Genomic DNA, 16,618 nt, shown 5'->3' with positions numbered 1-16,618 from the left:
GGGTGCTATGTAGGTAGGGGAGCCGGGAGTTGTCTGTGCAGGCAGGGGAGCTGATGCCTCTTGGGTGTATTTTCAGTTGTACTCTGTGTACCTGGAAGGCTTCCTCTTCTGCAAGGTGCGCTACAGCCAGCTACACCACTGGAACGATCAGGTGAGAGACTCCAGCCCAACCCCCTTCTCACTCTCCCCTGCCAGGTTCAGCTAGGGGAACTGCCATCAAATGGCCAACAAATGCCCCATTGAAATGAGGAGAGACAAGGTGGGCGAGGCGAGGGCGTATCTTTTACTGGACCAACTTCTGTTGGTGAAAGAGATGAGCTTTTGAGCTGCACAGAGCTCTTCTTCACCTCATTGAAATGAACGCAGGCTGAGATCCTGTAATGTTGCCTGTGGATGGTAATGAGCTTTTCTTGTGTAGTACTTGAAGTGGGAGGGAGATACATAAAGGTCTGGGTGCTGTGGAGTGAGTGTGTTATTACACACATTTTTAAGGTTCCCAGCACCATAGGGAGTGTCAAACTCTGAAGCAAATCAGAGAAATATTGAGAGGTGGGGTGTCGGGAAATACAATATTCTGGGAATTTATATTAGTGTCAAAGAAGAGCTATTTTTTAATTTTGGGTAATGGACATGGAATTTTTTGGCTGTCCCCCATTTCCTTTGCACTTAAACAGGTAATATGAAGTGTGAATTGGAGGTGATTACAAATCTAATGCTTCTTTGGTAAACTCTTCACCCTTTATAAGCAGTTTGATTTCATTTTTTCCTCCTATTTTTCCAATTATTTTCATGGCAGTTCTTTGGCTTTTATTGTGCATACCCCAGGCATGCTGGTCTGAGCTATATGCAAGAGATGAGTTATCTTCCCCCCCCCCCACCCCTTTTCTTTGCAAAATATTTTCCATTTTCCCCATAATACTCCTCAGTGAAGGTTTAAGGTGTTTCCTTATGAGACCTGGCAACATCTGAAAGCTATGAAAGGGGAATTGAGTAATGATCATGTACCCAGTATTCAGGGGAACAGGTTTCACACAGTTATTTTTAGTATCATTGACTGCAAGAAGTTTGCTCTGATTTTAAGACATCCAAAACTATTGCAGCATTTCTCTCCGAGTCATAAACAACACTAGAGCCTCTTTTAGGCTCTGTCTATGCTAGAGTTCAAATCATAGTTTTTTTTTTTTTTTTTTTTTTTTTTCAAACTGTTCTTGCTTGGAAGGTGCTAACATTGTTTTGAGTTCAAGTATATAGGCTCTAACTATGTATGTTGGGGCCAAGGTCCTGCTGTTAACACACCTATGGACTGTGTGAGTCAGAGTCGTGGGAAATATGATCTCGTGAATAGGGCATTGGACTGGGATTGAGGAGACCTGGGTTCAGTTTCTAACTTGACTACAGACACTCTGTGATCTTGGACACGTCAGTTAATCTACCCTCTTCCTCAGTTACTTATCTGTAACATGGGAATAATTACTTCCCTGCCTCTCGGGGTTGGTGTGAAGATAAAATCCCCATTAATGATAGTGGGAGCTTTATAAATACCTAGAGAGGTTTATCACATAATTTTCAGATAACAGTAAGTGTTACGGATAATTACATAACAAGCTCTTTTGTATTGTGTACAACCTGTTGATCTTCATTAGTGTATTCTTCTGGATCACCCATTCTCTGATCCAGTAACAAATATGAAATAGTAAAGGGGTACTACAGGAGGGTGTAATAGATTTATATTTATATATTGCCTGAGCAGTGAAAGACATATCAAATAGCTGGATTATTTCCATTAGTCTTACATTTTTACATCCATAAGTGTCCAGATCACTTATGTTTAATAGCGTCCTAAGGAAGCCACTCTGCTTAACAATTCTAACAGCAGACTGGAAATAGCAGTAGAAAATGTACTGCAGAGGTCAGTCCAATACTGGTGATAGGTGGACTGGATAATCTATTCCAGAAGTTCTCAAACTGTAGTCTGTGGAAACCTTCAAGTTAACATCATGCTGGTTCCCTCCTCCTCTCCAGCTGCTATATTGCATGAAGACAGCTGCAAATACATAGAAAAGGGCCACTAGGGAAGTATTGTAAGTAGGGCTGTCAAGCGATTAAAAAAATTAAACGTCATTAATTGTGCTGTTAAATAATAGTAGAATACCATTTATATAAATATTTTTGGATATTTTCCACATTTTCAAATATATTGATTTCAATTACAACACAGAATACAAAGTGTACAGTGCTCACTTTATATTTATTTTTATTATAAATATTTGTACTGTAAAAATAAAAGAAATAGTATTTTTCAGTTCACTTAATACAAGTACTGTAATGCAATCTTTTTATCATGAAAGTTGAACTTACAAATGTAGAGTTATGTACAAAAAATAACTGCATGCAAATAAAACAACGTAGGCTCTAAAATTTTACAAGTCCACTCAGTCCTGCTTCTTATTCAGCCAATCGCTCAGACAAAGAAGTTTGTTTACATTTGCAGGAGATAATGTTGCCCGCTTATTGTTTATAATATCACCTGAAAGTGATAACAGGGGTTCGCATGGCACTGTTGTAGCTGGCGTTGCAAGATATTTACCTGCCAGATGCTCTAAAGATTCATATGTCCCTTCCTGCTTAAACCACCATTCCAGAGGAGATGCTTTCATGCTGATGATGGTTTCTGCTCAATAATGATCCAAAGCAGTGCAGACCAACGCATGTTCATTTTCATCATCTGAGTCAGATGGTTGATTTTCTTTTTTGGTTGTTCAGGTTCTGTAGTTTCCACATCAGAGTGTTGCTCTTTTAAGACTTCTGAAAGCATGCTCCACACCCCATTCCTCTCAGATTTTGGAAGGCACTTCAGAGTCTTAAACCTTGGGTCGAGTGCTGTAGCTATCTTTAGAAATCTCACATTGCTACCATCTTTGCATTTTGTCAAATCTGCAGTGAAAGTGTTCTTAAAATGAACAACATGCTGGGTCATCATCCAAGACTGCTATAACATGAAATATATGGCAGAATATGGGTAAAACACAGAGCAGGAAGTATACAATTCTCTCCCAAGGAGTTCAGTCACAAATTTAATTAACGCATTATTTTTTTAACAAGCGTCTTCAGCCACCATTCCAGAGGACGTGCTTCCATGCTGAAGCATGTCCTCTGGAATGGTGGCCCAAGCATGAAGGGGCATATGAATGTTTAGCATATCTGGTACATAAATACTTTGCAATGCCAGCTACAAAAGTGCCATGCAAATGTCTGTTCTCACTTTCAGGTGATACTGTAAATAAGAAGCGGGCAGCATTATCTCCCGTAAATGTAAAAAACTTGTTTCTCTTAGCGACTGGCTGCACAAGAAGTAGGACTGAGTGGATTTGTAGGCTCTAAAGTTTTACGTTGTTTTGTTTTTGAGTGCAGTTATGTAACAAAAAAATCTACCTTTGTAAGTTGTGCTTTCACAGTAAAGAGATTGCACTATGGTACTTGTATGAGGTGAATTGAAAAATGCTATTTTATCATTTTTACAGTGCAAATATTTGTAATAAAAATAATATAAAGTTAGCACTGTACACTTTGTATTCTGTATTGTAATTGAAACCAATATATTTGAAAATGTATAAAAACATCCAAAATATTTAATAAATTTCAATTGATATTCTATTGTTTAACAGTGGTTTAAAACTGCAATTAATTGCGATTATTTTTTTAAATTGCAATTAATTTTTTTTTAGTTAATCGCGTGAGTTAACTGCGATTTAATTGACAGCCCTAATTGTAAGCAATCATTTCAGTTGAGACAGGGATGTTACGCGATTTATGAAGGATCGGAGAGGTGGTCTTCATGATTGTAAATGGGATGTGGTGTCCGAGACAAACTCTGTGTTAAAGTGGTCCATTTTGATACTACAATGATTCATGCTGTGAAAAAGTTCGAGAGCCCCGGTCTGTTAGGTCTCTTCTATCTCTAAATATTATGGCCCTGATCTTGCAAGCCATTCTACATTGGCAGACCTCTGCTTCCGCACAGAGTATCCGTTGCCTCCAGTGACCCACTGCCAAGAACAGTGATCTGTTATTACTTTTTCACTCTCCCCACTTAATGTGTAAATTTCTTGATGCTATAGAATGGAACATCACAGCATGGGGTCACACTGACAGTGCAATCATCATAAAAGCCAGTGTCATTGATTGAAAATGTAACTAATTTGAAAACCAGCATTTTTGTAGATAATAGAACAACTTGACATTGAAGTTTTGTATTTATCACTGTAATTGTATCTGGTTTTGGATGTCAAGAATGGCATTTATTCAGAAAGTGTCCCTTGGAGGAATTCCACTTCTGTGTCTTATGTGAAACTGAATTATTTAAATGTACAGTATAAATCATTGTTACTTTTATTGGACGGATGTTTATGAAACTCAGAACTTAAAACACAATTTTTTCATTTTTCCTTTATTTTTATTTAAGTAGATGTAACCCAATACATGTCTTCTCTTTAGCTAGTCCAACTAAGTCTTCCTTTAGTGTCCAACTTAAGTAGTAATTTCTGAGAACAAAAAGGCAGAATTTTGTTCTGGATATAGTTTCCACAAAACTTTAAAATCTTTTATTTCACCTCTTTGCAGATTTATTTTCTGTCTTATATGGATTTCATGAATCCATGTTTCAATCATGTCAGCATTTTGAATAGATCTTCTCTGCATGTCCAAAATTTTCAAGCTTGGATGCCCTCAATTGAAGCTCTAAATTTATATTTAGGCACCTGTATAAGTGGCCTTTTTTTTTTCTTTTTTTTTTTTTCTTTTCAGAGTTAATGAGCATTTATAACTCAGACTTCAGTAGGAATTGAGGGTACTTATATTTCTGAAAAGCAGACCACATAGATCTTGATTCTGCAATGTGTTTGTCAAGCACTTGAAGTCAGTGGGGCTTTGTGTGGGTGCAGGAATGTGCATGTGTTGATTTAATTGCACAATTGGGGACTTATTTAAGTACTTTTCTCCAGGCTTCTCAAGCTTAGAAAATTTAGGCCCTAAGCTTTAAAATGTCAGCCTTTGTTTCTAGGGGATATGCTAATAAGCTATATAGCCAGAAGAGCAGTTTGTTTTTCAGACTTGCGAGTATTTATCCCAGTGGTTCTCAACCTACAGCCCAATCAGCACACAGCTGTGGCCCATATGACATCCTTAGTCCCATACAGGTAATATATCTATTGTGTGGATGTGGCCCACAATGGTAAATAGGTTGAGAACCACTAGCTTATCCAGTGCCCAAATTGAGGATTTGATGAGTTCTAGCTCACTTCCCCCCACTTGAAGAGGCTTTTCTGATATGAACACTTGTCAAATACCTTTTCTCTCTGTAAAATGAGTTTTGATGCCTCCATGGCAAGTTTGGATTCATTCTTGGTTTTACTCTTTATTCCCTGAGTGCCACATTGAAACAAAGCAGGCCTGGGGAGACTGGATGACTCCAAAGATTGGTTGTTGGCTATAGAAACTTTTATATCTAGGTCACCAGTTCAAATCCAGCTCTAGTGGTAATGCTCAAAAGTTATTGTCTGACTGGTTATCTCAGTCCTAGTCCCAGAGGACACCTGTCCCATGACAAAAAAACATAACCACAATTAGTACTTTTGTTGGCCATCTTGGCAGAGAGGCCAAGGACCAAATGAGCCTGAAGAATGAATTATGTCTTAGCATCCCTGGAACAGAGTTTGGAGCCATATTAACATCATAGTCCTCAGTCCTACAACCTTTTCCACACTATGCTATATCTGTTCAGATATTAAACAGAAAACTTAATTTCTAGGGCTGGCACTCGTTGCCTTTCAGCCTCAGAAAACGCACATGCGTACACAGACTCAAGGAGAGTGGGATGTGGCTTTATCCATAGTCTCAGTGGTGCTACTTAAGTAGACAAATGAACAGTTACAGTGGCACAGCTAAACAGTATCACTAAAACAACTACTTTTTTTTTGGTCTTATTTACTGTCAAAGTTGCCTCTAGTTTTGTAAGCAGGAGCACATGGCTCTATCCTCTGCCATCATCACTGGGTTAACTGCATCTCTCACCCTTCTGGGTCTCTTTGAGGGCACTCCTTCTCAAGCCCCTTTCTGTGCACTTCATCCAAACTGTATCAAAAGTACAACTCCCTTAATCCCTCTTTATGGACAGTTTGACACCTTTCTAACTCCTTTTAGTAATGCTGCTCTGACTATTGTTTCCAGGGTAGAAATCTTATCTCAAATGCCCCATCTGCCCTAGGCTTTTACCATATAATGGAATGTGGCTGTGGCTGAAATAGTTGGTTTAGACAGCGTGGGTGGGGCTAAACACTTCATTTAAAAACACCCCCACAAGATTAGATAATTCCAGCCACTTACTCTTGAAACAAGCGACCGTTTTCTGTGGAGGAGGAGCATTTCTGTGGAAGGATGGAAAAGAAATAATACTCGCTGCTTTGTATGCCTTGGGCCAGATGAATGGAGGGTTTCACCGTTAGGTGGATTCCACAAGGTAGTGTTGTAGCTCTGTTAATCCCAGGATATTAGAGAGACAAGGTGAGTGAGTTAATATCTTTTATTGGACTAAATTCTGTTGGTGAAAGACACAAGCTTTTGAGCTACACAGAGCTCATCTTCAGGTCTGGGAAAGATACTCAGATGGTATATCAACACAGCAAAAAAAGACGAGTGGCATGGCCAAAGCTGGCCTGGGTCAGCTGACTTGGGTTAGCGGAGCTTGGGCTGCAGAGCTCTAAAATTGCAGTGTAGACATTCGGGCTCGGGCTGGAGCCTGGGCTCTGAGATCCTTTCCCTCACAGCGTCTCAGAGCCCAGGCTCAAGCCCAAACATCTACACTGCAGTTTTTAGTTAGCCCTGAAACCTGAGCCCTACTAGCTCAACTCAGCTGACCTGGGTTCGGAGACTCCTTGTTGTGGGTTTTTTTTATTGCAGTGTACACATACCCAGAGTATTGCAGCTAAATTCAGGCAGGAACAGATTGTTTAGCATAACACTTAAAATGTTATAAGAGAGCATTCAGGGTGAAGTAGGCAATTAACACCTTTGCGGTCATAGGATGAAGATGTATTAGTGGGTTACAGATTTTACTGAGCCATAAACCCAACAATGTTTTTACGGAGTGCTAGACACTAAAAATCATGGGAAGTTATGAATTTAAGCTTCCAGGCTCATCTTTTGAATGTGTTGTCCCGTTTTCCTTTAAGGATGTGGACTGAGAAGTCCGAAATGGAGTGACCATGCTGGGAAAAGTGTTCACCCATGGTTGATAAGGTGTTTTTGTCTCATCATTTTTCTGTGAGTTCATTCAGGAGTGTAGTGATTCTCTCATTTCACCCACATAGTTTTTGGGGCATTTAGTGCACTGGATGATGAGGTACACCAAATGTTGTGATAGGTATGGGTAGGTCCCATGGATTTTGAAAGGTTCTGTGGGGAACTTGCTTCTGATGATTTTTGGGGGGTTGTTTGAAGGTCAAGAGGGAGTTCAGGAAAGATTTCTTTCAGGATGTGGTCCTCGTCAAATATGGGTTGTAATTGTATAATGATACCCCATGTGAGTTCCAGCCTGGGGTAGTACATGACAACTAGGGGTGTGCGATCAGACTGGTTTTTCTTCTGTATTGAAGCAAGTTCTCTCAGGGTATGTGGGTGTCCTGTTCCACCAACTCAAAGCAGCACCAGACCCTGCCATAACACTGCTATGATGATCAATACTCCCAACAACACACGTTTCAAAATCCATAGGTCCTACACATGCCTATCACAACATGTGGTGTGCTCATCCAGTGCACTAATGTGTGTGTGTGTGTGTGTGTGTGTGTGTGTGTGTATGTGTATATATATATTATATATAATAAAAAGAAATAATTAATTCATACTACCCTGGCTCTTTTGGGTAATGTTGATCGCTAATTTGGCTTCTGAGCCACAGAGGTCTGAGTATGACTGTGCTAAACAATCTGTTCGATCTTGTGTTTAGCTGTGACACTGAGTACTTTTCCCAGACCCAAAGAAAAGCTCAGTGAGACAAGGTGGGTGAGGTAATATCTTTTATTAGACCAACTTCTGTTGGTGAAAGAGCTTGTCTCTCCACAAGATAGGACAGCTTTAAACCTGTCTGGGTGTTCATAGGAGCTCTACTAGTGGAAGCAGCCCCGGAGAGACATTGATTCAGCTCTTCTCCCAGTCAGCCTGGCCTTGCCCACTTTGGGATGTATTACCAGGCTTTGAGGTTCCCCAGCAGAGGAAGGGTTGCAAGCAGCTTGTGCTTCTGGCTCCTTTTCTAGATGGATTTACTGCCATCTAGAGATCTGCAAACTATGTTGTGCTGGAAGCGAATTTGGCCCCCAGAACATAACTCTGCCGGGTACAGCCTTAATAATTGTCTGTTTGCGTTTAAAATTTAAGTCTATCTTTTGGGCTGGTGAGTATTGGAAACAACCAAGTTTCCAATCATGTTGGACTGAAACTTAATGCCTGCAGACTGATAGCGCTGTCTGATTAAAATAACTCCCCACCTCCACCCTCCAAAGTATATGTGTAAATTATTATGGAAAATTTCTATAGTTCTTAGAAGTATGAAAAAGGGAGATACTGAGGTTGAGAGAGACTTCTCTCCCCACCCCACGCTCCCACTCCCCAAATCCTTCAGACAAACATAGCCTAAGATTGAAAAATAAAATTTACCAAGCAGTCTGTTCCAAGGTGGATTAATTGCTCTCATTGATTTGGATTTTTTTAAAATAGTCCATATTTCCATTTGTACGAACTACTGATGATGATGGTTAGTGCTGCATTACATGGGTGATAGGCATGACGAGGAGGCAGGAGATTCTGATTCGAGCTCTGACTTCATCTCTGAACTCTGGCAAATCACTTCATATCTTTGCCTCAATTTCCCTGTCTGTAAAACAGAGAATGCTTCTCTGTCTCTGAGGCTTTGGAGGGATCAGTGTATGTATGTGAAGAACTTTGAAGATGAAAAGCATTATATAAAAGCTGCTGTTCTTATTATATTTATGCAGCAACACTACATGGAAGACATTATTTGGTTTTATATAGCTCCTTTTATACTCTGTCTCTCAAGGCAATTTACAAGTACCTAATAATAGGTAAATAATAAATTGGAAACTGGTGATGTGTTGCCAGTATAGGAGTAATGGAGTAGCTGCTACATGTGCCACAAGCAAAGCTCTCACAAATCTTAATATATTCAGAAACTGCTTTACTTAGAGAGGAATTTTTGTCCAGGCTTGTCAGAGTTATGCCTCTTCCTTCCTGAACATGCCTATGATGTTTTCTACCTTCATTTCCCCTGCTTCCAGAGAGTGGCATTAAATGTATAATAAACCTTGATCCTTGAACTGTCATTTCTCAATCGTGGCCAAATGGTGTCTGGTTGTAGAAATCAGTCTGTATTTCCACTAAATGAAATAGCTTTGACTAGAGTTGACTGAAATTTTTCAAACAAAGCTTTTCTGGTTTAAAAAAAAAAGTCCCTTTGAAAACAAAAGTTTTATTTTATTTTATTTTTTTTTAAAAAAAAAATTCAAAATGTTAATTTTATGGCATTTTTTTCAAAATCCTTGTAAATATTGTGAGTCACTTTAAAAATGGAAATAACTTTGAAACTTTTTAGAATTTTTTAATTTTACAACAAGCTCTAGCTTTTAATCAGTCACTTGGGTTAGGATGGAAGTTTAACAGCTTCGTAAATATTTTAAACTCCTTGTAGCACATGCCATTGGTGACAATGGGATTGCGCCTCCCATTAAAAATTATTTTAAGCAGAATCTTCACCTTTCATGCTCTTTTCATGTTAGTCAGGTATGGCCTTGAGCCGTGGAGGTGCGAAAACCAACAAATAGTATCAATGTGCACCTTTAGCATATGGTAATGCTAAAAAACAAAACAAACAAAAACAGTTTAAATTATTATTTACTTACTACAACAGTCTCTTATAATTAAGGAGGTTCTATGAGGTGCACATGCTTTCAGCTTGCTTTCCATTTTTGCCAGCCTGTTGCCTGCAGGGCCGGCTCCAGGCACCAGCCGACCAAGCACGTGCTTGGGGCGGCACCTTGGCGCAGGGCAGCGCTCGATTTTTTTTATTTATTTATTTATTTTTTTTTGATTCGGCGGCGCTTGGAGGGGGGCGGGGCTTCGGGCGGCGCGGCGCTCGGAGGGGGGCGGGGGTTTGGGGGGGCTGGTGCGGTGCGGCGCTCGGAGGGGGGACGGGGCTTCGGGCGGTGCGGCGCTGGGGGGGGGCGGGGATTTTGGCGGCGCTCGCGGGGGACGTATGGCAGGGCGGCTCTCTTCTTTTTTGCCTGGGCCGGCAAAAAAGTTAGAGCCGGCCCTGGTTGCCTGGTGGCCCCTTAAGGGTTTACAAAAGCTGGGTCTAAGTGTGTATTTGTTTGTTTTAACTGACCAGATGAGGTCCTGAAAGCAGGAGCACTTCCAGTTTTGGGACTCACATGATCAAACAGCATGAGTAGGAGGGAACGGAAATCTTAATTTCAGGTTTCTTTAATTTCAATATTGCCAACCCTACGGGCTCAAAAATCCTGAGTCAGCCTCCCCACCCCCCAATCAATAAATTGACTAGCTGAAAAATCATGTTTTTAAAAATAATGAATTTTTCTTCTGGGTTTCTGAGGCCTTAGGGTGCACTCAGTTCATGATTTCAAGCTTTCCTCCACAAGCAAGAGAATTAGAAACTTTTTATTTTTAAGTGAAAGCTGAGCATTTCACATTCATGTGACCCTAGGAGCTGGGGCTTCAAGAAAAAATGCCAAGTATCACAGGATTTTGGATAATATCACAAGAGTTGGCAACATTGTAAACTGTAACTTTAAAAACAGTTGCTCCTTCTTTAGTTTGAGATCCCTCCCTCCTGTGAACTGGAAGATTCCCATTGGATTGTCCAAATGCCAAGTTGGAAAATCTCCATTTAATTCAACTGAACTAAGAGGATCATATTTCCCGTGTCTTCCACCACTTTCTGGTGGAATCTAAACTGCAAGAAAACTGGTATTGTGTTGGGTGACAAACAAAGAAACGGAGTCCTGAAGTGACTCTGCCTGATAATGTATTTTTAAAAACAAAAGCCAAGCCAATCGAGTGTTCTATGCTGTTCTCAGAACAAAGTTCAATTTTCTGCTGAGCTTGGTCACAATGTGAGTTGAAAGTGCTCAGGAAGCAACATGCTCTCTGTAAAACTTACTGTCCACCATTCAACCACAGCTGACTGTAAAATATGGTAACACCCAATTGGAAGTGTAAAGTGCCTCCAAATATTTCTCAACTTTATACCGTCTGTAATATGTTAAAGAAATACAGTGATGCAAGGGAGACCTGTGGCCAGGATTACGGCATGTCGAGGATTCCTTTCTTTGCATTTGTGAATGAAAATCAAGGATAGAAGTCAGTGGTTCCCAAAAGAGAGGGTTTATGTGATCATACAGTATTACAAATAAATCTTGGTATGGATAGTTTGGAAAGCAAATACTGAGTGTTGACAAAGACACCATAGCATTTGTCTATGTAGAATGCGTAAGACTTAATGAAGTAGACATGCTGCGATCCTTCTGACTTGGAATTGAGAAACTGCTTCCAAGCTGCTACTCAGATTGTGTAAAGCTAAAAACAAAACAAAAAGCAGCATGCTTTGCATTGGTGACAGAGTCCCCTCTGAGTGGCTCTGAAGAAAGTATCATTATTGACTACATTGTTTGGCACTGAAGGGGTTGTATGTCTTGAATACATTTAGAGGTTGAGAGAGCTGTCAGTAGCCTTGGGGCTAAAGTGAATGGACATCTCCAACCTGGGCAATATGGTAATATGGTGGTGTCCACAGAAGCCCATAGCAGATCTTCACTAACCTTAAGCATTATTTGACTGCCATTGTAGCTAAGACGGATCTTTGGGAGTACCGTGCCTGCTTTCCCTCCAAAGTTCTATCTTGCAATGACCAAGTCCATGGCTGATGAGAGGAGGTCTCAGCTTGAGCAATATCTACAGAGTGGTACGGAGTCTCTGCTTTCACTAGGTGGTTGGGTTTTCAACTCGTGGATTGAACAGTTGAATATGTTTGTGGATTCTGCAAGTCATGATTTGTGGGGTCTGGGGGGAGCATATCCTGAATGCTGGGATTAAACTACATGGGCGCCTGATCCTGCAGTCCTAGCATGCCAGATATTTCCACTGACTTCAGAGTGAAAAGCTGAGCCTTTGGGCAGGTCCCTTTCAAATATCATACCCCTCCTCTTGCCTTTAAATTGGCCTCCGTTTTTTCTACAAATAAGTAAATTTGTTTTTCTCAGATTCCAAGCAGAGAGTTGAGAATTGTTACAAGACACATGAAGTTTATAGGAAAACTATATATCTGAAGTGCAGGTATAAATGTCGTGCATGAATTTCATGTAAGCCAATAAATTTAAAATGTAACCTCTTCAACTACAAGAAATAGGAAGCTCTGAGACATTTTGTGGCCTCTGATGTAATATATGCTTTGTGGCCAAGACTTTCAGAAAAACATAAGGCTAATCTCTTAAATAACCTCACTTCCAAAACTGTTGAGCACCCAGCAGCTCCTGATGATGTTAGTGGGGGTTGCTGGGTGCTCAGCACTTCAGAAAATAAGCTCCTAAATAAATGACCACAACTTTAGGTCCATATATTAAATATTGGGGTGAAATCCTTGCCCTGTTGAAGTCCATGGTAAAACTTCCATTGACTTCAATAGAGCCAGGTTTCACCACCGGGGTGTGTACCTAATGCAGTACCTGCCTTCCACTGGGCAGGACTTGGGAGTGATCTGAGCACCATCCAATAAAAAGCAAACTTTGCTTAAATCAAAGGATGGGTAAAGCACTCATTGACAGCTCTACCAGAAGTCTTTTGATACTTAAATGTTAACTTAGAGGGGCATTGCAGGTAATCTTACTTTCAGACGCAGACCCTTTTCTCCCATCCCTTCAATTAACTTTGATTTCTATGCCTTTGTTTTTCAGTAACTGTAGATCCAAGTATTACAAACAGTGATGTCTTCATCAGTTTTTTTAGAAAATTACAGCAGGTAAGTTTTGAATGTTTCAGCAACACAATTAGCTGCTTGGAACGATTGAACTTGTGCTTCAGCTCCTCTGCACAAAGGCCGCCTTTTCTGTGTGTGCTTCCTTGTATTCATATGCTCATAATATTGACCTCCTTTGTAAAGCACTTTGAGATCTACTGATGAAAAGTGCTATGTAAGAGCGAGGTGTTATCATCTTATCCACATGCTAAATTGTTCCTCTCTGTACAACCTCACCATGAAAATAATTGTTTGCTTTATTTATGTCCTGATGGGATATCTGATGAATCTTTTGCCCCTAAATAATGCCCAGAAAAGTCTTTTGTTGAGAGCTCACTGAAAGGATTATACACATTCTTGGGTTTTGCAAGCATAGATGTTTTTCGGTTGTGTCAGTACTTTGAGGCGATAAGTGTATTGATGACTGCTGTGAATGTCAGCTTCTCTTATCTTGTAACACACGGTGACAGGCAGAGTTTGGCATGTATGTGGAGTGTTGCAACCTGAACTGCTTTCAAAATCCATTTTTATTTGCTCCATAGTGGGGCAGGGGGAGGAGGAGGGGAATATCAAGTATAATAAGCACAAAAATCCCCACTGCATTGAAACGTCAACCATAACATTGCAGTAAATGCACAATCCGGAAACTGTTATGACTCCCAAAGTAACTAACTCTCTTTTCTCCCCCCTCCCTCCCGCATGGTGTTTGTGGATGTGCAATATGTTAATTTTATGTTTAGTTTGGCTCTTAAATACCACAGTGAGCAGCTCTTTCCGAAGGGACTCTGGCTTTTGTTATGGAAAGCACCTACCTGTTGTGTGACCATAATCCTAATAGTTATTAGAAATTCCTGAGAAGAAGTTATGCTTGAAAGAATTTCACAATGTAACAATTAATGTTTAACTTTGTAACTTTATTGCTCTTGTTTCATATTTGCTGTGAATTTTAGGGCTAGCAAGATTACAGGTAATTGTGTAAAGAAGCATTCCATACAAAGCATAGACAAATTTTTTTCACAATAAAAATGTGGCTTATTTTCTTCCTCTTTTTTTTTTTTTTTTCCCAGACCAGGAAAGGTTCTTGAGTCAGTGAGCAAAGCAGCACTCTGTATTTGAGAGTTAGGGTATGTCTTCACTAGCAATATTAAAGTGCTGCTGTGGCAGTGCTTTAACATCGCTGTGTAGTCGCTGCACAGCTCTGTTTATATATATATATATATATATATATATAAAAAAAAAAAAAAAACACCCACCTCCACGAGGGGAATAGCTACCAGCGCTGGTACACTGGCACTTTACAGCACTGAAACTTGCAGTGCTCGGGTTTGTTTTTTCCCACCCCTGAGCTGTCAAGTGCCAGTGTAGACAAGCTCTTAGAGATTTATTTAGGGAAGGACATAGCATCTTAGGCTCTGATCCAAAGCCTTTAAAATCAACAGAATGACTCCTGTTGATTCCCATGGGGTCTGGCTGAGATCCATAAAAATGGCTAAAGAGAGTAGATCCTTCACAGGTCCCCTTATCTTGTCATTCCCCCCCCTCAACTATTAATTTCTGATAGTAAGCCTTTTCTATCAGAGCTCTGGTGGAAAAAACTTTGCCACTATGTTGTCTTGACTGGGGGAGTGGGGCACTGGATTTGGAATGACATATTCGTATATAAGTGTTGAAACTGGCTGTCTGCATGGTGGATGTGAATTTCTTTGTTTTGGGGAACATCTGATGGGGGGGTAATGTTTCAAATTATGATTGTACAGTCAAATACATTTATTAAAGTATGTAGTGAGAGATACTGAACACAACATAGTCAATTGCTTCCTACATTTCTTGGTAGGTTGAAATAAATCTTAAAAGTTTTAATACAAAGTCAATGTATCCTCGCAACACAAAATCAAGAGAAAACTTTCTGTTCCACTTTGGAATGTCTTGTTTCTTGTGCTGTGTTTTTAAGTTTTCTGCCTGGCAAAGATACTAGTTCCACAACATTTTTGTTTACAACTTCATCTTATAATTATTAGACTTACACAAAGTGATTTCTTCATAATACACATAGCAATAGTGCTGGGTATGTTCTTTCATTATTGGGAAGAGCTGGATTCTGGTTCAGACCTGAAAGCTGTGTGAATGACAAAAGTCCATTCTCTGTCGTTATCTGTGCTTAAGTGCCTTTAATTGGTGTAAATAAAAGCTTAACAGACATTCACTTAGATATTAAAGAATCTTGCTTAACAACATGGCTTTGGTTGAGATGCTCCAAATATTTAATAGCACAATCAATGTCTTGTAAAAATGTTTTATGGTAAAGAAATTCTGTAATAGTTTTGAAAGAGATGAATAAACTTGAACTTCCATATGTCCCTGTAGAGTCCTCATTTCCATTGCTATGTCTTTAAGACTTGCAGGCATCACTTAATGTGTCTTGCATGACAGTTAGGCTTTGGCTACACTGGTGCTGTACAGCGCTGCAACTTGCTGCGCTCAGGGGTGTGAAAAAACACCCCCCTGAGCGCAGCGAGTACAGCGCTGTAAAGCGCCAGTGTGATCAGTGCCTGCAGCGCTGCACGCTCGCCCGCAGCGCTGCAAGCTACTCCCCTCGGAGAGGTGGAGTACATACAGCGCTGCGAGAGCTCTCTCGCAGCGCTGGCGGCGCAACTACACTCGTGCTTCACAGCGCTGCCATGGCAGCGCTGTGAAGTCCCGAGTGTAGCCAAGCCCTAAGGGCTAGTCTACGCTGGCAACGCTAAAGCGCTGCTGCAGCAGCGCTTTAACGTGGCTTGTGTGGTCACGGTGCAGCACTGGGAGAGAGCTCAGCCAGCGCTGTAAAAAAATCACCTCCATGAGGGGCGTAGTAAATGAATGAAAAGTCAATTAGCTGTCCTGCTGAGTTGGGGGAGCCACCAGTACATCTTTGTAACAGGAAATATATTTACACACTTACCCAAGGTTCCTTCCCTTGCATCAGGCTTGCCCATTCTCAACTGCTGGGACTGACTGAACTGCAGTGGAGTCTCAAACAGATTCTGGTTCATGGCATAGCTGGACCCTCCAGTTGCATTCTCCTCCTTGTCATCCATGCTAGGGGTCTGTGTCTTGGGCTTCTTGGACATATCCATGGAAGTCTGCGGGGTGGTGGTGGGGTCTTTGCCAACTATGGAATGCAGCTCTTGGTAAAGAGTGCAGATCTGTGGCTTGGTATCAGATTGACTCTTGGCCTCCCTGACCTTCTGATATGCCTGCTGCAGTTCCTTTGCTTTCACACAGCACTGCTGCTGATCCCTGTCGTACCCCATCTCCTGCATCTCCCGTGCAATCTGCTTGTAGATGTCCATGTTTCTATGGATGGTCCATCGCTGTGCCTGCACAGCCTCTTCTCCCACAGTCCCAGCAGATCCAATACCCCCTGTCTACTCCAGCCCAGAGTGCGTCTAAAGTGTGTATCCAGCATGGTCGGCTGGGCAGTTGTACACAACAGTGGAGAGCTGCTACCATGCTCGCTCAGTTCGACTATCAGGAAAAGCATTT

General features: G+C 40.8%; 1 protein-coding gene across 1 annotated transcript in view; it reads left to right on the top strand.

Annotated features, from left to right (window-relative positions):
- SNX31 (sorting nexin 31) overlaps positions 1–16,618 on the top strand; it is a 52,379-nt gene that overhangs the window by 416 nt on the left and 35,345 nt on the right. Inside the window, exons 2-4 of the mRNA XM_024203298.2 lie at positions 77–151; positions 11,932–12,046; positions 13,035–13,099. Coding sequence (XP_024059066.1) covers positions 77–151; positions 11,932–12,046; positions 13,035–13,099 — 255 coding nt within the window. The remainder of the gene's footprint in view (positions 1–76; positions 152–11,931; positions 12,047–13,034; positions 13,100–16,618) is intronic.

The sequence above is a fragment of the Terrapene carolina genome, unplaced genomic scaffold (genome assembly GCF_002925995.2).
Source record: "Terrapene carolina triunguis isolate 2854851 unplaced genomic scaffold, T_m_triunguis-2.0 Scaffold58, whole genome shotgun sequence".
NCBI classification, from domain to species: domain Eukaryota; kingdom Metazoa; phylum Chordata; order Testudines; family Emydidae; genus Terrapene; species Terrapene triunguis.
Note: the sequence above shows the minus strand (reverse complement) of the source record. Positions and strands in the feature narration are given on the sequence as shown.